The sequence below is a fragment of the Equus asinus genome, chromosome 22, assembly GCF_041296235.1.
Source record: "Equus asinus isolate D_3611 breed Donkey chromosome 22, EquAss-T2T_v2, whole genome shotgun sequence".
Taxonomy (NCBI): domain Eukaryota; kingdom Metazoa; phylum Chordata; class Mammalia; order Perissodactyla; family Equidae; genus Equus; species Equus asinus.
In genome coordinates, this window is record NC_091811.1 from 18643839 (window position 1) to 18669062 (window position 25224).

General features: G+C 42.0%; 1 protein-coding gene across 3 annotated transcripts in view; it reads left to right on the forward strand.

The window, feature by feature from the left end:
- The window catches only part of C1S (complement C1s), a 45991-nt gene extending 24465 nt beyond the window's left edge, over positions 1 to 21526 (forward strand). For 2 of the 3 annotated variants that reach the window (XM_014866521.2, XM_070494149.1), the window contains exons 2-14: positions 11124 to 11223; positions 12263 to 12594; positions 13490 to 13655; positions 13904 to 14111; positions 14311 to 14488; positions 15416 to 15541; positions 15986 to 16185; positions 16399 to 16552; positions 16902 to 17017; positions 17398 to 17476; positions 18007 to 18135; positions 18832 to 18906; positions 20287 to 21526. In XM_014866521.2, coding sequence (XP_014722007.1) covers positions 13633 to 13655; positions 13904 to 14111; positions 14311 to 14488; positions 15416 to 15541; positions 15986 to 16185; positions 16399 to 16552; positions 16902 to 17017; positions 17398 to 17476; positions 18007 to 18135; positions 18832 to 18906; positions 20287 to 21086 — 2088 coding nt within the window. In that variant the 5' untranslated portion in view covers positions 11124 to 11223; positions 12263 to 12594; positions 13490 to 13632 and the 3' untranslated portion in view covers positions 21087 to 21526. Of the gene's footprint in view, positions 1 to 11123; positions 11224 to 12262; positions 12595 to 13489; positions 13656 to 13903; positions 14112 to 14310; positions 14489 to 15415; positions 15542 to 15985; positions 16186 to 16398; positions 16553 to 16901; positions 17018 to 17397; positions 17477 to 18006; positions 18136 to 18831; positions 18907 to 20286 lie in introns of those variants that run through there. The other variant, XM_014866522.3, reaches the window with a different exon arrangement.
- Positions 21527 to 25224: the final 3698 nt, after the last annotated feature.

Sequence of the window (25224 nt, forward strand, 5' to 3'; positions counted from 1 at the left end):
ACCAGTTGGTATTACAATCCCAGGAGAGGTTGTGACTGCCGTTAGGTTACGTATCAAGTCTTGGTTTGCTTAGCACAAGTGCCTACATTTTGGGCCTGTTGTTTCTTTTCAACATCTCTGTTCAACCACCTCTAATCAACAGCTATAAAGCAGGCCCTCCCTCTTACCTCTGCCTCACCTCCAGGCAATTTTTCCCAGTGAGCGTCTGGAATGGGGAAAAGAAAGATGGCGCTTACATGCTGGGACTTTGCTGAGAAGGATTCCTTGCTTCTACCATGACACACTCATGCTCCTAGTCCTCTTTGTCTTACCAAAGGATTCTTGATTAAGTCTCTCAGGGCCTTTTCACATACTTTTAGAGACATATATCTTGATGTATCTCCCCTTGATATCTGGGGAGGTATCTGCTCCAGGTGTCCTACCTTGTTTTGGTTCAAATTTTTGTTATACTTGGCAGATATTCCTCAAAGATTGGGGCTGTAGCCATTTTCTAATTTCACTGCAGCTGCAGGGTTCTTTTCTAATGTTAATTTTGTTAATTTTGGTGTTGTAGGGAAGGGAATAAGTAAACATACCTTTACTCCCCCGTCTTTTATTGGAACTCCTTGTGTTAAAACTCTGTCTTCTCTTGGCTTTTCTGGTATTACCCTCTTGACTTTCCACTTACTGCTTGTGTTCTTTCTCAGGCTCCTTTTTTTATTTTTGAGGAAGATTGGCCTTGAACTAACATCCATGCCCATCTTCCTCCATTTTATGTGTGGATGCCTGCCACAGCATGGCTTAGTAAGCGCTGTATGGGTCTGCACCTGGGATCTGAACTGGAGAACCCTGGGCTGCTGAAGCAGAGTGCACAAACCCAATAGCCATGCTACTGGACAGGCTCCTCTCAGGCTCCTTTTTAAGCTCCTCTTCCTACCTTGTAAATTCTGACTCCCCAGCATTCTCTCCTTGGACCTTATCCCTGCCTCTAGTGTATTTTTTTCCCACACCACGAAACAAATCTCCAACTCTCAGCTGACACTGGGTTCCTACAAATTTGACTCAATTTTGACACTATCTATCTGGAGACAGTGTCATATCCCAGAGGTTAAGCGCGTCGTCCCACAAGACTGGCCCCACTTCAGATGCAAATTGCAAGCCCAGGTTGTTGCCTGTGCTTCTGATCAACTACTGGCTATAAATCAGAGGCTCCCACATGCCTTCTTGGATTTGATTAATTTGCTAGAGCAGTTCACAGAATTCAGAGAAATATTTACTTACATTTACCGCTTTATTATAAAGGATATTACATAGGACATAGATGAACAGCTAGTTGAAGAGGCACATAGTGAGGTCTAGAAGCGTTCTGAGGGCCAGGAGCTTCTGTCCCCATGGAACTGGGATGCACCATCCTCTCCAAATGTGGGTATGTTCACCAACCAGGAAGCTCATCAAATCCCATTGTTCAAGAGTTTTCTTTAAATTATTTTTTTTAGGTCATGTTGGCTTATAACATTGTGTAAGTTTCAGGTGTACATTATTATTATAATTATTATTATATGTTATAGACTGCTTTGTGTTCACCACCAATGGTCTAGTTTTTATCTGTCACCATACATATGTGCCCCTTTATCCCTTTCACCCTCCCCCCAACTCCCTTCGCTCTGGTAGCCACTATCTATTCTCTTTATCCATGTATTTGTTTACCTTCCACACATGAGTGAAATCATACGGTGTTTGTCTTTCTCTATCTGGCTTATTTCGCTTAGCATAACACCCTCAAGGTCCATCCATGTTGTGATTTTGTCTTTTTTTTAATAGCTGACTAGTATTCCATTGTATATATGTACCCCGTCTTCTTTATCCATTTATCAGTTGATGGGCACTTGTGATACCGACCCTGGTATCAGTTTCCCCACATTAAACCCAACATATATGGGGTTAGAAGCAAAACACCCATTCCCTGCTTGCTCTCCGGCTTCCTGGCTCCAGAATCCACTATTCTCCATGGAGACAGACACCATTAAGCACAAGCACCTGGACTATCTCCTCCCGCAAAGAGATATGGGCTGGTGGGAAAGCTGCTGACCAGCAAGGTCATGAGCTCCCTCCTCTCTGCAAGTGTCTCAAGGCCAAAGACAGGCTGGTGGGAAAGCTCCGACCAGCAAGGCCATGTGCTCCTCCTCCCCTACCTAAAACCCCAAATAAAAACCCTTCCTTTTAGCTTTTCGGGGAGTTTGGGATTTGAGTGTTAGCAGCCCTCTCTCCTTGCTCAGCGCTGTGCAAAAAATAGAATTCCTACTTTCTTCCACCACACCCGGTGTCAGAGACTGGCTTGCTGCACAACAGGTGAGCGAACTCACTACAGGTTCGGTAACACTTGGGTTGCTTCCATGTCTTGGCTATTCTGAATAATGCTGCAGATATTATTCATAGGGATGTATAAATCTCTTTGAATTGTTGATTTCATGTTCTTTGGATAAATACCCAGTACTATAGTATTTGGTTCATATGGTATTTAAAAAAAATTTTTTTTGAGAAATCTCCATACTGTTTTCCACAGTGGCTGTGTCAGTTTGTGTTCCACCAGCAGTGTATGAAGGTTCCCTTTTCTCTACAGCCTCTCCAACATTTTTCATTTCTTGTCTTGTAAATTATAGCCATTCTGATGGGTGTAAGGTGATATCTCATTGTAGTTTTGATTTGCATTTTCTTAATAATTAGTGATGTTGAACATCTTTTCATGTGCCTGAGGCCATCTGTATATCTTCTTTGGAAAAATGTCTGTTCATATCCTCTTCCCATTTTTTGATCTGGTTGTTTTTTTGTTGTTGAGTTGTATGTGTTCTTTATATATTTTGGAAATTAACCCCTCGTCAGATATATGATTTACAAATATTTTCTCCCAGTTGGTGGGTTGTCTGTTCATTTTGTTCATGGTTTCCTTTGCCTTGCATAAGCTTTTTAGTCTGATGTAGTCCCATTTGTTTATTTTTTCTTTTGTTTCCTTTGCCTGAGTAGACATAGTATTTGAGAAGATGCTGCTAAGATTGATGTCAAAGAGTGTACTGCCTATATTTTCTTCTGGGAGTTTTATGGTTTCAGGTCTTACATTCAAGTCTTTAATCCACTTTGAGTTGATTTTTGTGCATGGTGTAAGGTAATGATCTACTTTCACTCTTTTACATGTGGTGTCCTGTTTTTCCAACACGATTTATTGAAGAGACTTTCATTTCTCCATTGTGTGTTCTTGGCTCCCTTGTTGAAAATTAGCTGTCCATAGATGTGTGGGTTTATTTCTGGGCTCTCAGTTCTGTTCCATTGATGTGTGTGTCTGTTTTTGTGCCAGTACCATGCTGTTTTGATTACTATAGCTTCGTAGTATATTTTGAAGCCAGGGATTGTGATATCTCCAAAGTTGTTCTTTTTCTCAGGATTGCTTGGATATTTGAGATCTTTTGTTGTTCCATATAAATTTTAGGATTCTTTGTTCTATTTTCATGAAGAATGTCATTGGGATTCTCATTGGGATTGCACTGAATCTGTAGATTGCTTTACATAATATGGACATTTTAACTATGTTTATTCTTCCAATCTACGAGCATGGAATCTCTTTCCATTTCTTTATGTCTTCTTCAGTTTCTTTCAATCAAGTCTTACAGTTTTCGGTGTATAGGTCTTTCATGTCCTTTGTATAATGTGTTCCTAGATATTTTATTTTTTTTGTTGCAATTGTAAATGGGATTGTATTCTTGACTTCTCTTTTTGCTAGTACATCATTAGTGTATAGAATGGCAACTGATTTTTGTATGTTGATTTTGTACCCTGCAACTTTGCTGTAGTTGTTGATTGTTTCTAATGGTTTTCTGATGGATTCATTAGGGTTTTATAATATATAGAATCATGTCACCCACAAACAGTGAGAATTTTGCTTCTTCCTTTCTAGTTTGGATCCCTTTTGTTTCTTTTTCTTGCCTAATTGCTCTGGCCAAAGCTTCCAATACTGTGTTGAATAAGAGTGGCAAGAATGGGCATCATTGTCTTGTTCCTGTTCTCAGAGGAGTGGTTTTCAGTTTTTCCCCATTGTGTATGATGTTGGCTGTGGGTTTGTCATCTATGGCCTTTATTATGTTGACGTACTTTCCTTCTATACCCATTTTATTGAGAGTTTTTATCATAAATTGATGTTGGATCTTGTCAAATGCTTTCTTTGCATCTTTTGAGATGATCATGTGATTCTTATTTCTCATTTTGTTAAAGTAGTGTATCACATGGATTGCAAATATTCAACCATCCTTGTGCCCTGGAATAAATCCCATTCGATCATGGTGTATGATCCTTTTGATGTATTGTTTTATTCTGTTTGCTAATATCTTGTTGAGGATTTTTGCATCCATGTTCATCAGTGATATTGGCCTTTAATTTTCCTTTTTTTGTGTTCTCCATATCTGGTTTTGGTATCTGGGAATGTTGGCCTCATAGAATGAATTAGGAAGTGTCCCATCTTCTTCAATATTTTGGAATAGTTTGGGAAGGGTAGGTATTAAATCTTCTTTGAATGTTTGGTAGAATTCACCAGGGAAGGCATCTGGTCCTGCACTTTTGTTTTTAGTTTTTGATTACTGTTTCAATCTCTTTACTTGTGATTGGTTTATTCAGATTCTCTATTTCTTCTTGATTCAGTTTTAGGAGGTTATATGATTCTAAGAATTTATCCATTTCTTCTAAAGTATTCAATTTGTTGGCACATAGCTTTTCATAGTATTCTCTTATAATCCTTTGCATTTCTGTGGTATCTGTTGTAATTTATCCTCTTTCATTTCTAATTTTATTTATTTGAGTCTTCTCTCTTTTTTCTTAGTGGGTCTGACTAAGGGTTTGTCAATTTTGTTTATCTTTTCAAAGAACCATCTATTAGTTTCATTGATCCTTTCTATAGTTTTTTAAGTCTCTATTTCATTTATTTCTACTCTGATCTTTATTATTTCCCTCCTTCTGCTGACTTTGGGTTTTATTTGTTCTTCTTTTTCTAGTTCTTTTAGGTGTAGTTTAAGATTACTTATTTGAGATTTTTCTTGTTTGTTGACGTAGACCTGTATTGCTATAAATTTCCCTCTTAGTACTGCTTTTGCTGCATCCCATAAGAGTTGGTATGCTGTGTTTTCATTTTCATTTGTCTCCAGGTATGTTTTGATTTCTCCTTTGACTTCTTCATTGATCCAATGGTTGTTCAGTAGCATGTTGTTTAGTCTCCGCATATTTCTGACTTTCCCAGCTTTTTTCTTGTAGTTGATTTCCAGTTTCATAGCACTGTGGTTGGAAAAGATGCTTGATATAATTTCAATGCTCTTAAATTTATTGAGGCTTGCCTTACTTCCCAACCTATGGTCTATCTTTGAAAATGTTCCATGTGCACTTGAGAAGAATGTGTATTCAGCTGTTTTTGGGTGTAATGTTCTATATATATATCTACTAAGTTCATCTGTTCTAGTGTTTCATTTGAGCCCACTGTTACCTTGTTGAATTTCTGTCTGGATGATCTATGCATTGACAAAAGTGGAGAGCTGAGTTTTGCTGTCAGTTTCTCCTTTTAGGTGTATTAATAGTTGCTTTATATACTTTGGTGCTGTTGTCTTAGGTGCATTTCTATTAATGAGTGTTATGTCTTCTTGGTGGAATGTCTTTTATCATTATATAAAGCCCATCTTTTTCTCTTATTACCTTTTTTATCTTGAAGTGTGCTTTTTCTGATATAAGTATGGCTATATCCACTTTCTTTTGCTTGCCACTTGCTTGAAGTATCATTTTTCACCCCTTCACTCTGAGCCTATGCTTGTCTTTAGAGCTGAGATGTGTTTCCTGGAGGGAGCATATTGTTGGGTCTCGTCTTTTAATCCATCCAGCCACTCTGTGTCTTTTGATTGGTGAATTCAATGCATTTACAGTTAGAGTGATTATTGATACATGAGGGCTTAATATTGCCATTTTATCTCCTGTTTTCTGTTGTTCTATATTTTCACTATTTCTTTTCCGTTGTATTTCTGACTGCCATTTCAGTGTGGTAGTTTTCTGTGATGTTTTTCTCTTTATTTTTTATTTGTGAGTCTGCTCTGATTTTTTGTTTTGTGGTTACCATGAGGTTTGTATAAAAGATATCATACGTGCGATAGTCCATTTTCTGATAGCCTCTTATCTCCATTAGCCTAAGTAGGTTCCATCCCTCTCCTCCTCCTCTTCTATGTTTTTGATGTCACAAATTATTCTTTTTTTGTGTCATGAGTTTGTGACTAAATTGAAGTGTTTATAGTTATTTTCAATGCTCTCTTTCCCTTTATCTTTTATGTTATAATTTAGTATTTGCTAACCTATTCTGATAGAGATCTGCAATTTTCTGATTTTGTCTGTCTATTTACGTCCTTGCTTAAAGCTTTGTAAACCTTTGCCTTTTTGTTTCAGGTATGAGGGCTCCCTTCATCATTTCTTGTAAGGCAGGTCTAGTGTCAATGAACTCCCTCAGCTTTTGTTAATCTGGGCAGGCTTTTATTTCTCCATCATATCTGAAGTATAATTTCATTGGATAGAGTATTCTTCATTGATAGTTTTTGTTTTTCAGTATTTTGAATATATCATTCCATTCTCTCCTAGCCTATAAGCTTCTGCTGAGAAATCCACTGAAAGCCTGATGGGGGGTTCCTTTGTAGGTTATTTTCTTCTCTCTTGCTGCCCTTAATATTTTTTCTTCGTCATTGACTTTTGCCAGTTTTAATATTATATGCCTTGGAGAAAGTCTTTTTGCATTGATGTATTATGAGTTCTGTGGGCTTTATGTACTTGTATGCCCAGTTCTTTCTCCAGATTTGGGAAGTTCTCAGCTATTATTTCTTTGAACTAGTTCTTTGCTCCTTTCTCCCTCTCTTCTCCCTCTGGGATACCTATAATGCTTATGTTACTTTTCCTGATTGACTTGGATATTTCTTGAAGAATTCCTTCATTAAAAAAAAAAAAACTTAGTTCTCTCTCCTCATCCATCTGCAGCATTTCTAGTTGTTTATTTTCAAGGTTACTAATTCTATCCTCCATAAGATCTACTCTATTTTTTATTCTTTCTATATAATTTTAAAATCTCATTAATTGTGTTCTTCATATACAGAATTTCTTTTTTTTTTTTCTTTTTAGAGCTTCATTCTTCTTGGTGAAGTATTCCTTCTGTTCATTAATTTTATTCCTAAACTCATTGAACTGTCTTTCTGAGTTTTCTTGTAACTTGAGTTTCTTTATGATACATATTTTTGTATTTTCTGTCAGATTGTAGTCTTCTGTGACTTCAACTTTGGTTTCTGGAGAGTTGTCATTTTCCTTCGGTTCTGTAGTGTTACTTTAGTTCTTCAAGGTATTTGATGAATTGATCCTCTGCCAGCTCATTTGAGGTAGTAATCGCCTTTTCTTATTTCTTATTTGGTTACTTTGGTTCTGGTCACCTGGCTCATCTGTTCCTCCACTGGTTCTCTGTGGGCTCAGATGCTGCTGTCTCATGAACCTCCTGTGCTGCTGTTCTTGGGTTGTCTTAGGGTGCTGTTTGCACCACTGCCAGGGGTGCCACTGGGTTCATGGGTGTCGCTGTTGCTGGCAGGGGCCTGAGGACCCAGGGACTTGTATACAGCCCTTGCTGATGGTGGAGCTGCTGGTTTTGGCATTGCTGCCACTGGGGGCTGGGTCACTAGCTCTGCTGTGGTTCCTGTTCCTTCCGGTTGCACATTCCACCTGCCATCATTGGGAGGGGCAGGGGCTATTTTATCTGTTCCCACACCATCTTCTCATAGTTGTGCCAGTCACTTGCTCTGCATTTGTGCAGGCTGGGTGAACCTTCACATGGGCCAGCCACTGTACCCTTTGTGTTGCCTTCCATGGGTTAAGTTCACAAGATATGGATTCTGAACAGTTGGCATAAACTGACCGGCATCAAGTTGAGGTCAAAAACTAAGATTTTTCTCCTTTCCTTAGATACTATTGAATTTCTTCCTCAGTCCTTGGCAACATCAAGTACTGGGTTTTGGAAATATAATTTCAGTTTTGCCTGGGATGTCTGCATTGGAGTCTGAGAATGGCTTGTTTTCTAAATTTTGTGGTTGTGAAGCTGATGTTGTGATATTCTTGTGTCTCATTAACTCTTTGGAGTTTTCAAAACTGAGCTCAGGGAAGGCTTGCCTGGGAACTAGTCCAGTCTCTGAAACCTTGTAGGAACCAACTCATTCTAGCCCAGGCATTGGAAACCCTGTGCCTCAGATGGAAATGAATACAAATTGAGACTGATGGTTTTATGACTTTAACTTAAGAACTTTGGACTTCAATTATTTTTGACTTTAATGTCTTTGGAATTTAATTTGCAATGGAATTTGAACTTCAGTTTTGGAGTTTGATAATGAGAGGGTTTTTATTGTTCAAATTTGTGACACCTCTTTATTGTTGGCATTTCATAATTGGAATTTCTTTTTTTTCTTTTGTGAGGAAGATTGGCCCTGAGCTGACATCCATGCCAATCTCCCTCTACTTTGTATATGGGACACTGCCATGGCATGGCTTGATGGGTGATATAAGTCTGCATCCAGGACCTGAACCTATGAACCCTGGGCTGCCGCAGCAGAGTGGGTGAACTTAATCACTATGCCACCAGGCAGGCCCCTGGAATTTCTTAATACAAGCATTTAATCCATTGCAGAGCTCTGATAACTATTTTAAATAACATGGCTGGATGAAATTTGGGGTGGGAAATGCAATAGGAGGTGAATTTCCAGCGTTGGGTGTAAAATATATTTAATGTCAATGTATTGTTCAGAATCATTTTGGGAACTTCTGGGGCCAGGGGTGCTGGAGGACACAAAGGAGGAAGAACGATTGGCTTTGGGCGAATGGATTGCCCTAATTAGACTCCTCATCTCTTCTCCCAGGTAGACAGCCACAGCCCTGGTGACTAGATGCTTAATTGTCAGGTCTAATGGGGTTAAAGAAGAAAAACCTTGGGAATGTTAGGGAGGAAATGTTTCTGCTACCTCTGAGAGATCTTTCCTGAGGGAGAGAGCTCCACCATATGATCTTCTGGCCACTCTCCATTCTGTCACTCGCTTTGCCCTGGGGAGGTAGAGTGACTTATCTAAGTGCTGAAGATTGGAAGTGAAATGGAGCGTGCCTCCCTCAGCTTGGCCCTTCCTCCTCTCGGGAGTGAGCTGTCTGCAGGGAGCTTACGTTCTCTATGTGGGGAGGTCTCCCCTGGCCTGGCATTGCCTGTGTCTAGAAGGGTAATTCTGTTTAATTCTGGGGTCCATTAGTCACCATTTGGTTTTCACAGTGGGCTGCTTCCTGTATCTTGGCCTTCATTGCTATTAAAGAGAATGTTTTGATCTCCATTTGCTGCTTTTTTTATTTCTCAGTTTCTCTAGAACTTGAAATGGGAAGAGGGATGCTATTATTCGGCGCCTCAGAGACCCTAACATTGTGAATATGACAGTTAAGACTCTGAGTAACACTAGTCATTATTTTCTAAAATGTCCTTTTCGTATTTATATACATGTGTGTTAGTTACACTTACTATTAACATGTAAGGTTCTAATTTCTGGTTTGTATATCAGCATTATCACATCTGCTGGCGTTCAGATGACCCTGAGGGTGACAAGAAGCACTGTTGTTTTTATGAGTTCCCATGATACTGAGCAAATTATATAGCGTGGCCCTTGTTCCTTCAAAGCTGTCACTGTAAGAGGTCTTGACTTGAGTTCTTGCTGAACTGGGGAAGGAGGCGGGGCCCAGAGATGCCATTACACGTGTGATTTGTTGTCTCCTTGAGATTTAGAGAGAAATATAAAATATTTCACCTAGATGGCAAAATTGAAGAGGAGAATACAAAACACATGTGAGGGGAGGCGAGAGTCACTAACTTTTCTGGCGAGTATTGAATTCAGAAGGAAAAGGAGAAGGAACCCTGGACAATTTGGTAGGATGCTCCGTTTTTTCTCTCTGTATACTGAAGCATGCTCTGAAGCTCCTGAGGAGAACGATGCTGCTAGTGCTGCTGGCGGTGTTTGGGGAGGAAGTTATTGTTGTTTGTTTATTAAGGGCTTGCTGAGTACCAGACACGCGCTGAATGCTTTGCATATATTATCTCATTTAGTCATGGTCGCAACAGGCCCTGCCAATGATAGCTGTGTCTGAGGTAGGTGACATTATTCCCATTTTATGACAGATAAAGCTGGAGCTCAAAGAGGTTAAGTAAGTTTTGCAAGGTCCAACAGCTAAAGGCAGCTAGTAAATGGTCTGAACTCATTGGCTTGTTCATTCAATCAGTCATTTCCCAGGTACTCACTGAGCATGTGGTATCAGCCATTGTTCTTAGTCTCAAGTGAAAGAAACCAATCCTGGTAGATTTTAGCAGAAGAGGAATTTATTAACGAGATCCTGGATTGCTCACAGAAATGCCAGGAGAGCTGGAGAGCCAAGCGTGGAAATTTCACAGCAGGGACAATGGTCAGAATATGGCTCCACTGCTGTCACTGCCTTTGCCAGGCCCTACACACTTCAGTTTGCGACACTCATCCACTGGGGCTGGATGCTGCTTGTGAGCACTACCTCCTTCTATATCTTGCTGCAGCCACCACCGTCCCCAGAGGTTCCATAGTCCCTGCTTCTTGGTACTACTACCTCTGGATTCAAAGCCTGGGCAGATGCCTCTGATGAATGGAGTGAGTGTATGGGTCTGCTCCAGACCTGCTAGTGTGGTGGGGACACACTTCCTGCCCTTGCATCTTCTCTTCTGGGAGGTGGGCTCTTGGCAGATTTCCAAGACTCATATAATGAAGAACTCCCCTAATGTGGTAAAGACATTCAAATGCTGGACAGCCAAAGGAAAAACAGATGGTCGTCTGTACATCTACTGTGTGAATGATGCTGCTAGACATGGTGGAGAATCAAAGATGAATCAGACCCAGAACCTACCTTCAGAGACCTGATAGGCTGATAATTCTCTTCCTTTTAATGTGTACATTTATTTGGCACCATAGTTTGCAAAGCTCTTTCACTCTCATCATTTCATTAGATCCTCCTGACAGTCAGGTAAGGTATGCAGGACTGATATTATCTCTGTTTTATACCTGAAGAAGCTGAGAGGTTAGGTGATGCTCCCAAGGTCTCCAGCTGGGGAGTGGCAGAGCTAGGACTTGGACCTGTCCTTTGACTGCACTGCAGAGTCAACCAGAGGTAAGACACGTGCACAAATACCATGCCTTGTTGATTCCGAGGCACACGGTTTTCCCCTACATTTTAACACTCCTGAAATCAGGATGCATTTTAGAATCAGTGGTGTATCATAGTTTAATTGGCAGCTTTTTAATTCCTGGTGGTATGTAAAATAAGGGAGCATCTTCAATTAAGGGAGCCATAATTGATTGGAATGCACTCACTGAGACAGTGGTAGAAAGTGATAAGGGACATAAAGGAGAGCTGGAGGTCAGGGAAGGCTCTGTGGAGGAGTTGTACAGGCCCACGGTCCCTCAGTCCCTTAGCTGCAACTCTTAATTCCAAAAGGCTCTGAAACAAAGGGTATTTTTCTCCAAGTTTGTCCCTAAAACTCATTTGGCAGCAAAACCTGACTTGAACTGATGAGTAACTTATAAGTAATTTATAAATATAATATATAACTGTAATTAAATTATAATTTTAGATATTCCACTTACTGTGAAGATCAATGTGTTTAGCTGCAGAAATATTGATGTTTGATAATGGAGTGCTATCCTAGCCCCTCGGGAGGAGCCAGAGGAGGAGGTGTTCCCTAATATTGGGTCCATGCACTGCACTGTCTTCTACAAATCTGTAAAATTCTGAATTTAGAATCACATCGAGATGCAAGGGTTGTGGACAAGAGACTCTGGATTGTGTGTGAACTGGGGCTTGATTGGGGGATAGAATTTAGATGTTTAGAGATGCAGCGGGGATTTTAGGAGGAGGAAGAAGCATCATCCTAAGCAGCTTGGGTCTAGGTATAAGTCATTATCCCACCATGAAATTTGCTTTAAAGGCAGAGGTGACTTGCATTTCTGATAACTACTCTCCCTTAATTCATGATTCATACTCGGTTGGAGGGTTGGACTTTCTGAGTTTGGCTCCCCTCCCTCCCCTCCAGTATTAATCTCCTCCTCTTCCCACAAATCACCTGATTTCCCCGAAAACTCTTTAACACACCCTTTGGCTGAAAAAGAGCGTTAGGCAATCGCTAAAATTCCCCATTCCTCCTTTCTAGCCCTGTTGCGCTGGATAGAGGAACCTCCGGCCTGAGAGAAGGATGCAGTTCTTGTTTCAAAAGCAGAGGGAGCTCAAAGATCAAGGCTGAGTTACCCTTTCCTCATGTCATGGTCTCCCAGCCCCCTCTTTGTTTGGATCAGGGAATTTCAGACATGCACACTGGGGTAGAGAATCATACGGACAGAACCAGGACAGGGAGGCTGGCGGAGGTTTCTGAAGAGGGAGCGCCCAGGCCCTGTGCTGCTCTCCCTGGGACCTGGCAGGGTGGCCCAGCATGCCCACTGGCAAGAAAGAGGGGACTGACCCACTTGCTCCCATCAGATTCTGAAGGTAAAAACCTTAAAAATGAAGAGCAGAGCTTTGATGGAGGAAAAAAGGAAGGCAGCAAACTTCACATAGGAAGGTTTCGGGTAAAGATGGAGGGCTGGAAAGAGCAGAATAAAAAGAAGTCAGAATATAGACAGCCTATTTCTCTTAGGTTGACTCCATCTACCCCCACATCACCCTGCTACCCACCACTGTTTTCAGGGTTAGAAACATATTTGGCAAGACTTTTCTAGGAACTGTGGGGAGATAATCTTGTCTTTTTAGTAAAGGAAAAAAAAAAAAAAAACCCTGGAAAATTAACGTAGGAAATTGAGGGAATACTTTTCGTTTCCTTTCATGTTTCTTGTCATTCAGCTGTCCCCTTTCTCCTTCCCCACCCAACCCTGTCTTAGACCACTTCTCCCAAGGTCACTGCCTTCCCCTGGTGAAAGAAGCTCATTCTTCCATCAGTGGTCATTGGGAGCATCAACAGAAATACATGCAAGAATAAACATAGTAAAGAGAGCTGGTTTGAAGTGAGAAAGGGGATCATTGTCAAAAGAGGAGGGAGAGACATCCTAGATGGATGGGCACGATGGGGAAAGACTCCTGAAAACCTGAGTAGAAATGGGGATGTTGTTCTGTGAGGGCAGGACAGAGACTGATAGAGTGGGAGTGGGTTTCGGGGGTGGGGGTGAGGGAGGAGAACAGAGGAGGAAGAAAACTGGGAGAAACTACTCATTCTTTTGGAGAAAAACTGGGAGAAGGTCCAGAGAAGCAATGGGAGAAGGGTAAGATTTAGTTTTAGTCTAGAAGGTTAACTGAAGTTGAAGTAGGGAGGGTGTGAAAGTAGAGGTGAGGTGTCATATGTTGATGGTTAGCGTTATGGCTCTCTTTAACCTGTGTTATTCTTATGAAGGTGACATTGAACTCCAGGTGACCCCCTACCCCAAAACAGGTGCCTGTGTTTGTTAGACAAATACGGCCAGGCCTCCCACAGCTTTAGCTCCAAAGTCCATAGGTACAGAGAGCCAGGACCAAGAGACGTGCTGCTCAACAGGGATGGACAAATTGCCAGAGATGTGGTGAGTGATCGTGAGTCTACATAGATGTACCTGGACTCTATTCCCTTCATATTCTCAAGAAAACAGCCCAGATCTGAAGCCTGGGTTTTGGTTTGACCTAAGCCTTTTTGCTTTATTCCAACCTGAGATTCTCCATGCGCTGTTGCCCTTCTCCTCTCCCCTCCCTTCTCCCTTTGACAAATGCTAGAGCTCTGCACTAGTCTTCTGGTACCTGGGTCACCCACCTCTCCATATGCCTTTTTTCTCAGGTGCATTGTCCTGTTTCCCCTTTTGACATGGGTTTATGCCGAGCCTACTATGTATGGGGAGATCCTGTCCCCTAACTATCCTCAGGCATACCCCAATGAGATAGAGAAATCTTGGGATATAGAAGTTCCTGAAGGGTATGGGATCAAGCTCTACTTCACCCATCTGGACATGGAGCTGTCAGAGGACTGCGCATATGACTCAGTGCAGGTATATTATCATAAGCACATAAAGGCCAGTGCTAGAGTGGTGGAATGGGAAGGATGTAGGAGGGAGTGCCATAGGTATACAGTGAACTAAAGTCAAATAGTCCTAAGGTGGTCAATGTTCTATTCTCTCTGTCCCTTTTTCTCTGACCTCCATACCAAAATATTATTGTTTCCTAGCTTCTTTTTGACTCTTCTTTTAGATAATGGCAGGGGACCTTGAAGAAGGGAAACTCTGTGGACAGAGGACCAGCAAGAATCCCAGCTCCCCAATTGTGGAAGAGTTCCAAGTCCCACACAACAGACTCAAGGTGATCTTTCGGTCAGACTTCTCCAATGAAGAGCGCTTCACTGGGTTTGCTGCATACTATGTTGCTGTAGGTAAGGCTCGCCCTTCTCTATGCGCCTTATTGATCCACCTAAAAGATTAGAAGCAGGACAAACATTGAGCAATGCAGTGAATAAGGATTCTGTTTATAACTCTTACTAAGTGTTGACTTGGCTTGAGTCCCTCCATGAATTGCCTTTGTAAGTTTCAAACACATGGTCATATCTTAGTGGTGATTATGATGATGGTAATAATAGATAATAAACAGTAATTTATTGAAAACCACTATGAACTGGGCACTGTATTAGGAATTTTACCTATATTAATTTAATCCTCACCTTAACTTTTCAAGGTATGTATTATTATCTCCATTTGAAGATAATGAGGGGCTGCCCTGTGGCTGAGTGGTTAAAGTTCCATGCACTCTGCTTTGGGGGCCTGGGATTCATGGGTTCAGATCCTGGGTGCGGACCTACTCCACTCATCAGCCATACTATGGAGGCATCCCATATACAAAGTAGAGGGACACTGGCACAGGTGTTAGCTTAGGGCTAATCTTCCTCAAGCAAAAAAAAAAAAAAAAAAGAAAGTGAGGACTAGGAAAGTTAAGTAACTTGCCAAGAATCTTATGAGGAATGTATGGTATTCAAACCCATTCAGTGGTAAACAAAACCTTCAAATTTTGTGTGTTTCTACACCTATCTGCAGGTTAAAATGAAGTTAGAATATCTCATAAAATCCAAGCTATTGTTTAGATTTGACAGAAGTGCCAATATCATATAAACTAATAAATGTCCTAATGGTGCTTCCCTGCAGGAGACATATCATTGTGTTTAGCTTGCAGAGTATTGTCTCTGGAGCTGAAATGCTCTGTTTATGAGGAAGGTCACTGGTCTCTGGCATAGAGAGCTTCCTTAGAGCTGTGCAATGGTAGGGCTAGGTCTTTGTCCTTGACCTCAATCTTTCTCTACTCTTTGCAGATGTAAATGAGTGCAAAGACTTTGCAGATGCCCCTTGTAGCCACTTCTGCAACAACTTCATTGGTGGTTACTTCTGCTCCTGCCCCCCAGAATACTTCCTCCATGATGATATGAAGAATTGTGGAGGTGAGCTTGGCATCAAGAGGGGTGCATGTTCCCTGGGATTTGGAATGGCTGAAGGCTTTAGTGAGGACTTTGTCTATCCTTCCAATTTTGATTAGCCTCAGCCCTGATTTAGCATCTATTCTTAGTTACCCATAAGCTGTGGGAGAGTCACAAGAGTGGAGGAAGACAAGGTTACAGGGTCAAGCTAACTAATTGGAGAAGAGAGAGAGATGCCTTTGAAGAGTCTACCTGGGGCTGTTCATAACTGTGAAAGTCTCTATCATAAGCAACGTGATGGAAACCCAGTAGGCATTCAGTACCTCTATTGATATGTATTGGGTGTGTAATTGTTGTGTGTGAGCTCCAGTCAGGGATTGTCAGTTCATAAGAGGAGTCATAGAATAGGGCAGGAACTCCTTTGCTTGACCCTATATTTAATTCCTCTTTTCTCTTTTTCTCCCTTAGTGAATTGCAGTGGGGGTGTATTCACTGCACTGATTGGGGAGATCGCAAGTCCCAATTATCCCAATCCATACCCAGAGAACTCAAGGTGTGAATATCAGATCCTGCTGGAGGAGGGGTTCCAAGTGGTGGTGACTATGCGGAGAGAAGATTTTGATGTGGAGCCAGCTGATTCAGAGGGCCACTGTGCTGACAGTTTAATTGTGTGTGATGAATGATTAATTTTCCTCCCAACTCACACAGAGAGATTTCTCCTTGAAGACAAATTGTCTTTCCATCTGCCCCTTCTTTTCTTTTTCCTCCCTCCTTCTTATTTTATATTACTATCATTACCTCCCTTATTTTTATCCCCTCCATTTTACCTCTTTCTTTTAGTTCTTTCTCTCTTTCAATTTCATCATTTTGTTTCCTTTCAGTTTGTTTCAAGAAACCAGCGATTTGGTCCTTACTGTGGTCATGGATTCTCTGGGCCTCTAAATATTGAAACCAAGAGTAATGCTCTTGATATTATCTTCCAAACTGACCAAACGGAACAAAAAAAGGGCTGGAAACTTCGTTACCATGGAGATCGTGAGTAATCTGAAAGTTGTTCTTTGGTTGGTGGTCCCTTGACGATGTAAAATCAAGACAGGTAGATTGTTGTATGGAGAGGTATCCTGAGGTACTGCACATCTTCAGCCAGATCTAAACCTGTCAGTGGTTGCTAGAAATGCCTCAACTGCTAGGAATCCTTCAACTGGACCTGGGATTGCAGACAACTTGGGGGTGGTTAGTAATGCCATGTTATTTTAGACATCTCCAGATTGGAAGGTTAAGCATCAGGATTGAGGACAACTGAATGATTTTAGAGTGTGAGAATGATGTAAATAGTATAGAGATTCTCCAACTATTTGGTAAATTTTTTTCTGTCCTTTCCAAGCTATCCCGTGTCCTAAACAAGTTGCTGCCAATTCTGTTTGGGTGCCTGAGAAGGCCAAATATGTGTTCAAAGATGTAGTGGAGATAACCTGCAAGGAAGGGTTTGAAGTTGTGCAGGTAAAGTACTGTTAGGGGCTTCTCTTTAATCCCTAGGTCAGGATGAACATACTGGAATTGCCCAGTGGTTTACTGCATTGTCCTTGTTTGAGCAAGATATAACATCTTTTCCATAAGCACGACAGCTCAGGATCTTTAGGTCTTCCTTGTGAGCCATGGAGCTCCTTGGCCAGCTTGAAGGAAGGGGGGCTGATATGCTGGGGCAAAGTTATCTTCTTAGCACCAACTCCTGGGTACTTTGGGTTTTTCTGCTAAGATGTCCCAAGCTTCTTGTGGTGAGGACTCCTCATTGATCCAAGACCAGAGATTGATTCCATTTGTGATTTTTGATTCCCCATATCTCTCCTTATAAATTAATGGTGATGTCTGTTATCCTCCAGGGAAGTGTCAGCTCGACAAATTTCTATTCTACTTGTCAAAGCAATGGAAAGTGGAGTAATTCCGAACTGAAATGTCAACGTATGTATCTCTTTAGAATGGGACTCTTGTTTCCTCCCAAAGGGAAGAAAGATCAGTGCATCAAGATTCAAATGCATTTTTTCCTCTTAAGTTTGTGAGAGAGTGGTTTGGGTTTTTGAAGGAAAACCACTCATGGAGTCTCAAGCCCTGGTCTGATCCCAGTCCAGCCAGACTAGCAGGTTTCTTCCAAAGAAAGGGGCTGTCAGATTGATAGAGTCATTAGCACTATAGAGGTCCATTCCTGGCTTCTGAAGGGGCTTCCGCCAACCACTAAGAACCAGGTTCCTCCTTGTAGCTTTCAAGGGGCTATCTGAACTGGCAGGGCTCAGAGGGCTGGGGAGTTGAGTGATGCCAGTTGAGAGTGTGGCCACAGAAAGGCTGGTGTGGGGAGATTCATTCCAGGGATGCTTATGGGAGTGGGGAAGGAGTGAGGAGGATGGAACATGGCTGGGAGGGTGGAACTGGCCCAGTGAGTCTTCCCGGGAGGAGATAGCTATCCTGACCATCACTCTCCTGCCTTCCTCTTGTAGCTGTGGACTGTGGCTCTCCTGAACCCATTGAGCATGGTAAAGCCAAAGATCCAGAACATACTTTATTTGGTTCTGTCACTCGCTACACTTGTGAGGAGCCATATTACTACATGGAAAATGAAGAAGGTGGTAAGTTTCTTTGACTAGAGAAAAGAGGGAGGAAGAGTGAGAGTGTTGGAGGGCGAACAGCACAATCTTTCTGAATTGGAGAGAGTTTGGAGAGAAAAAAGGAGATGGGATGGACTTTGTTCATCCTCTTGACTTAGTCTAAAGATAGAGTTTTCATATGGGGTAGGGTAGGTCCTATAGGATCATCCATAGGGAATCATAGAGGTCACCTATCTCAGCTTCACAACTATGGCAGGAATTTCCCCTACAATATCCATTTTCATGTGGTTATCCAGCTTTTGACCAATTATTTAATGTAGAACCCACAGGAGTAATGCTTTCAGCTCCCAGTCACCATACTGTGATGACTGGCTTTCTTGATGGAGAGGCTTTGGTAATGCTAGATGAAGGGCTGGATGAGACACAATATGTCCCACCTCAATGCTTTTTATTATGTATTTTGTTTTCCCACTTGAAGCACTTTCCCAGTCTCTATGGTAACCCTCTTCCTTCTGTTTTGGAAACCGTTCCTTCTTCTCCCTAAAAAGGATGGAGGCCAGAGGGATCGTTTGGAGGATATTCTCAAGATTCTTTTCTAGTTGATTTGATCTGATCCCCTCCTCAAATCCCAGAGGAGCTGAGGCTCTGAATGAAAGGGGGATTGGAAGAGAGATGGTATGGTGGTGAGTGTGTCCCGTGTCCCTTGTGCTATTCCAGGGGTGTATCGCTGCGCTGGCAATGGGAGCTGGGTGAATGAGGTGCTGGGCACAGAGCTGCCAAAATGCATTCCAGGTAATCAGGGCTCAGACTTGGGTAGAGATCCTAGCCAGGGGTGCAGGGGAGTGGGGGTCACCTTCTGAAAGTAGCTGTAATCCTCTTGGGAAAAGATTTAACCATCTGGGCCTACCGGAGTCTAGCTCAGGGAGGTGGACATGACACTGGGTTGTGGGCCTGCCAGCGTCTTGGGGAGTTCCTTGATCACACTGAGTCAGGCCTACTGAGAGGGATAGAAAAGTCAACCAGTGACAGTTGGTGTCAGAGTCAGGGCCAGTTCGGTTTGGTAATGTAGATATAGTAAAGGGAGGTAGAATTGCTAAAAACAGGGCCTGAAAATTGAGAGTGAGAAATCGACACTCAGAAACAAGACTAGTTGAATAGCTTAGTTATTATATAAAAAGTCTATACGGCAACAAGATATAGAGGAATGAAAGAAATGAAGGGTTGCAGACATATCAGAGTTAAGTAGAAGAAGGCCCTCAGGCAAAGCCAGCATAATAATAATGATCCTGATAGTAACAACATTGTCACTGAGAGCTGGGGACTGAGCTAATTAGTTGCATTTATTATCTCATTCAAGTCCTTGCAACAACCCTACGACGTAAGTATTATTAGTCCCACTTTACAGACAAGTGAATTGAGTGCACGTTCACAATTAGGAAGGGTCAGGGGTAGGCTTTGAACCCAGGTCTGTCTGAGTCCAAAGCCTGTTATGCTCAACTCAGAGTCCACTCAGTCTGACTAGTGAGGGATTTAGGTAAGTCTACTTCACCTGCAATAAAATTCAGTTTTAGTTATAGTGGGTAATAGCAAAGTGGTCAAACCTAGAACCAGTCAATGGGGAATGAGATGAAAGATGAGAGAAGAGAACCCACTCTTTGCTCTGCTTCCATGGATTACTAGGCGGGACTCAGCTGCAATTAGGACTTCAGTAAAGAAAATGGTAAGCATTTGATCTGGGCATTAGAAGAAGATAGAATGCTTGCCTCTTCCACCATCTGGATGAGGAAAGAGTTTCCTAGCACTGGCTCACACTTGGGCCCTGGTTCCAACGTGCTGAGCCTATGGTGAAGCGTGCTTCTAGAGGGGCTGTGAGTCAAGCTGTCCATAGTGTGAGGTGCTCTGTGAGCTCGTTTGGGCTCAGTAATTCACACACTGCCTCAATTTAACCAGTCTTTCCCACAAGCCTGCTTGTGGCATTGGCAAAGTGGAATGTTTGGTCCTTAAGTAAGTTCAGGATGAGTCAGGTACTGAGACGGATGATCAAATATAGGGTTGGCTATGTTGTGCCAGAGAACCCTGAAGCCCAGAAGGTTTCTGAGTGGTTGGAAGATTTGCAGGAGGCCAGCAATCTATTTCTTGCTCCCTCCCTACCTTGTTCTTGTTCCTTCCTAGTCTGTGGCGTACCCAAAGAGACCTTTGAAGGAAAACAGAGGATATTTGGAGGATCCATGGCAGACATTAAAAATTTCCCTTGGCAAGTCTTCTTTTCAAGCCCAAGGGCTGGTGGGGCTCTCATTGATGAGTACTGGGTGCTGACAGCTGCCCATGTTGTGGAGGAAAACAGGAACCCAGTAATGTATGTTGGGTCCACCTCAGTGGTCACTTCAGCTCTGACACATGCCCAAAGGCTCATTGCTGAGAGTGTCATTATTCATCCGGGTTGGGAATTTCTGGATACCCCAGAAACACGGAAGAATTTTGACAACGACATTGCGCTAGTGCGGCTGAAAGACCCAGTGAAAATGGGACCCACCGTCTCCCCTATCTGCTTACCAGGCACTTCCTCAGAATACGACCTCTCATTGGGAGACCTGGGACTGATCTCAGGTTGGGGTCGAACAGAGGCAAGAGATCATGTTTATAAACTCAGAGGGGCAAAGTTACCCGTTGCATCCTTAGAAAAGTGCCGCCAGGTGAAGGGGAAAAATCCCAGAGTAAATATAAATTCCTTCGTTTTCACTGATAACATGATCTGTGCTGGAGGAGAGAGGGGCATTGATAGCTGTGATGGGGACAGTGGTGGGGCTTTTGCTATACAGCACCCCAATGAAGAGGCCCCCAAATTCTATGTAGCTGGCCTGGTGTCCTGGGGCCCCCAGTGTGGGACCTATGGGATCTACACACGAGTGAAGAACTACGTTGACTGGATAATGAAGACTATGCAGGGCTATAGTAGCCCCAGTGAGGACTAATTCATGCTTATATCGACAGCCTTTCCGACTGGTCAGGGCTGTGACCAATCTGTTGCTTTCCGTTCCTTACAACATTCCCATTATTTCACCATGTTTGAGAGAAGACATGAGAGTATGATTTAAATGGAAATGGACTGTTGGGATACCTGGCTGGAGGCAGTGTTTGATCATGACATTGTGTTGGTCATTCAGTGTGGTGGGTCTGACTCTCCCTTGAATGCCTACTATGGATGACCACCTGGGAAGAGCTCTCCTCTCTTGCCCTGTTCCACAGGGAGTCCCCTTTCCTGATGATTGCCTGGTGTTGCAGTTCTGACATTGAAGTTGATTGTTGGGCATACCCTTGATTTTTTGTTTCCCCTTTACCTGCTTGAAGTTCCATTTATTTTATAATTCTCAATGTCTACTATCTGCTTGTAATAAAGCATGTTTATAACCCAGTTCTGGCTGACTTTTCTTATTCCACGTCAAGACCTCAGCACCGCAGAAGGGAATGTAATGAGAGGGCTGTTGTGTCATGATATTCAGGCATCTAGCAGCTGATACTTAATTTTCAGGAAAATAGGGAATTCAGCTTTTCGCCTCTCTTCCAGTTGAGATTTACTGAATATTGAGGATTAACGTCAACATCATCAACACAAGGTACCGTATTCTGCTTTTGAAAGCTGCACTGCATTCACAAGTCCACATACAACAGTTAGAATTGGCTGTTTAAGATCTTCTTTAAGTATAAAATTTTGAGGTATAAATTGTTTCAATGTCTCCTGAAAATTAATTTTCCTTTAGTACTCATTTTCAGAATACAATATTATGACAATAAAAAAGAGAAACAAAAGAAATTCAGCATACTTTCATCTTTTCTGGTGCTTTTGGTCAATCTGTCAGTCAGGAGACCACGTCTTCTCTTGATTGAACTCTGCACCAAGATGTTATAGCTAAAAGTCCTGGTGAGGATGGACCCAAGACTCTCCCTTCTATTTTTTTTTTCAAGGGAACAGAAATTAAAAAAAAAAACCTAGAACTCCTCCTCCCAGCAAAATGATTAGTGATGAAAGATGACTACATAATAGAGACTAGTATTTTTTAAACTAAGGACAGGAGAGCTATCTTAGGGTGGCAGTTGCCATAACTGGGTGCCTTATTACAGCCGTGGACTGAGGGTAAGAGTTACGGAGCCTCTGGTCTGGAGGATGTAACACATGGCTTTCAGGAAAGCAGTTTTTAACAGAAGCCAAAAGGGGTGTATTTGGGGCCCATCAAGAACAGATTTTGATCTTCCATAGACCAAAAGGACTAAATTTGGCAGATGACCTTAGACTGGAAGTTAACACATGGTGAAGTGACCTGAACTCTAATCGAAGAGTCTGAAGAATCAAAGGGGAATTACAAAAGGGAGCCTCTGGAAGGGCAATGTCAAGTCAACTGGAAGCATAAAGCCATTTACATTATTTCTTAACTGGATACCTCATAACCACCTTCCCTTATCTGCCTGTCATTACCTGTGCAATGGAATTGATCGTGCACCTTGGGCTACAGTGTTTTGGGTGGGAGAAGGGGGATTCCTCTAGAGAAAAAAGAGAATTGGAAAAATATTAAGATTTAGAAATGTGCCCATGATGTAGAAATTTTCCTTCTTATTTTTCTTTTTATAATTGGAGTAATAGAAAAAAATTAACCTGGAATCTGGCAAGAAACTGAAAAAGGAAGTCCATCCCTGCCAGAGAGAATCTTCGGTCTATTTGGGTTCTGCCCTTGCTGATGGGCTGAGGTGTTGGTGAACGAATTCCCTCATTGCTGCTGCCTTGTACAGTAGGATGGATATGGTTTTGCATGGTTCACTCTGTTGCAAGATCGTTTCCCTGGGTTAAGGGCAGGGAGGAGTTCTCAATGAATCATCAGCAGAGACTTCAGAGCCGGGAAGGGCTCCACCAAGGCCTAGAAGGCTAGAAGATCATTCACTGTGGCGGAAAGGGTATCAGTCATACTGCCTTGCAAGTCACTTGAGAACCACGTGTGCCTGCTTCACCTGAAACTCAGGAAAAGACAACTTTTTAGAGCAGGTGAGTTGTCACGTTTCTTAGGTCAGAAGAAAATGGACTGGTGGACCAGCTCCTCATGCCAGTGATGAAAGATGGTGTCCAAAGGCCAAGAGGACTTGAAGGGAAGAAACCTGGTTGAAACTGGACTAGCCCAGAAGGGGCTAGAGGGATTTTGAGACTTTCTAAATTTGCTTTTATTGCGATTCCTAGAATCAGAAACATTCTGTGGAAATGTGACTTTATACTTTCTACATATCTGCTTTCTTTTTAAATTTTTTACCTAACAACTGTTGCCAATCTTCCTCTTTTTTTGCTTGAAGAAGATTAGCCCTGAGCTAACATCTGTGGCAATCTTCCTCTACTTTACATGTGACTCATGGCCCGGGATGCCTGAAGAGTGGTGTAGTTCTGTGCCCAAGATCCAAACCCGGGAACCCAGGCTGCCGAAACAGAACACACTGAACTTAACCACTACGCCATGGGGCTGCCCTGTTCTTTTTTTTTTCAATTAAAAATATCAGAAAATGGAGCCGGCCTGGTGGCGCAGTGGTTAAGTTCGCATGTTCCGCTTCTTGTCGGCCTGGGGTTCGCCAATTGTAATCCCGGTGTGGACACGGCACTGCTTGGCACGCCATGCTGTGGTAGGTGTCCCACACATAAAGTAGAGGAAGGTGGGCACGGATGTTATTTCAGGGCCAGGCTTCCTCAGCAAAAAAGAAGAGGACTGGCAGTAGTTAGCTCAGGGCTAATCTTCCTCAAAAAAAAAATATCAGAAAACAATTTTTTGGTTTTTTTGAGGTATAATTGACAAACAAAATTGTAAATATTTAAAGTGCACAATGTGATGCTTTGATATACATATATATTGTGAAAGGATTTCCTCCATCAAGGTTATTAACACATCTATCACCTCACATGCTTACCTTTTAAAAAAATTAGTTTTTGGTGAGAACATTTAAGTTCTACTCTCTAAGCAAATTTTGCTTATACAATATGGTGTTATCAATTATAGTAACCATGTTATACATTACATCCTCAGATCTTATTCATCTTATAACCAAAAGTTTCAACCCTTTTACCAAACTCTCCCTATTTCCCCCATTCCCTACTCTCTGGCAACCACTTTTCCTCTCTCTCTCTCTGAGTTTAGCTTTTTTCCCTTAGATTCCACATATAAGTGTTATCACACAGTATTTACCTTTCTCTGTCTGGCATATTTCACTTAATATGATGCCCTCCAGATTCGGCCATGTTGTCACAAATGACAGGATTTCTGTCTTTTTTAAGGCTGAGTAATATTCCATTGTGTGTGTGTATCTGTATATATAGAGTATTTTCTTGACTCATTCATCTGTTGATGGACACTGAGCTTGTTTCTATACCTTGACTGTTAATATGCTGCAGTGAACGTGGAAGCACAGATATCTCTTTGAAATAATGGTTTCATTTTCTTTGGATATCTACGCAGAAGTGGGATTGCTGGATCATATGTAATTCTATTTTTAATTTCTTGAGAAACCTCTATACTGTGTTTTGTAGTGGCTGTACCAGTTTACACCCCCAACAACAGTGCACAAGGTTTCCCTTTTCTCCGCTTCCTTGCCAGCATTTGTTATCTCTTGTCTTTTTGATAATAGCCATCCTAACAGATGTGAGGTGACATCTCATTGTAGTTTTGATTTGCATTTCCCTGACGATTAGTGATTCTGAGCACCTTTTCATGTACCTGTTGGCCATTTGTATGTTTTCTTTGGAAACATGTCTGTACAGGTCCTTTGCCCATTTTTAAATTCAGTTATTTCCTTTTTCTGCTATTGAGCTGTATGAGTTTTTTCTACATTTTGGATATTAATTCATTATCAGCTATGTGGTTTGCAAATATTTTCTGCCATTCTGTAGGTTGCCTTTTCATTTTGTTGATGGTTTCCTTTTCTGAGCGGAAGTTTTTTAGTTTGATATAGTTCCACTTGTTTATTTTTGCTTTTGTTGTCTTTGCTTTGTTGTCAAATCAAAAAAATCATTGCCAAAGGGGCTGGCCCGGTGGCACAGCAGTTAAGTTCACGTGGTCCACTTTGGTGGCCCGGGGTTCACAGATTTGG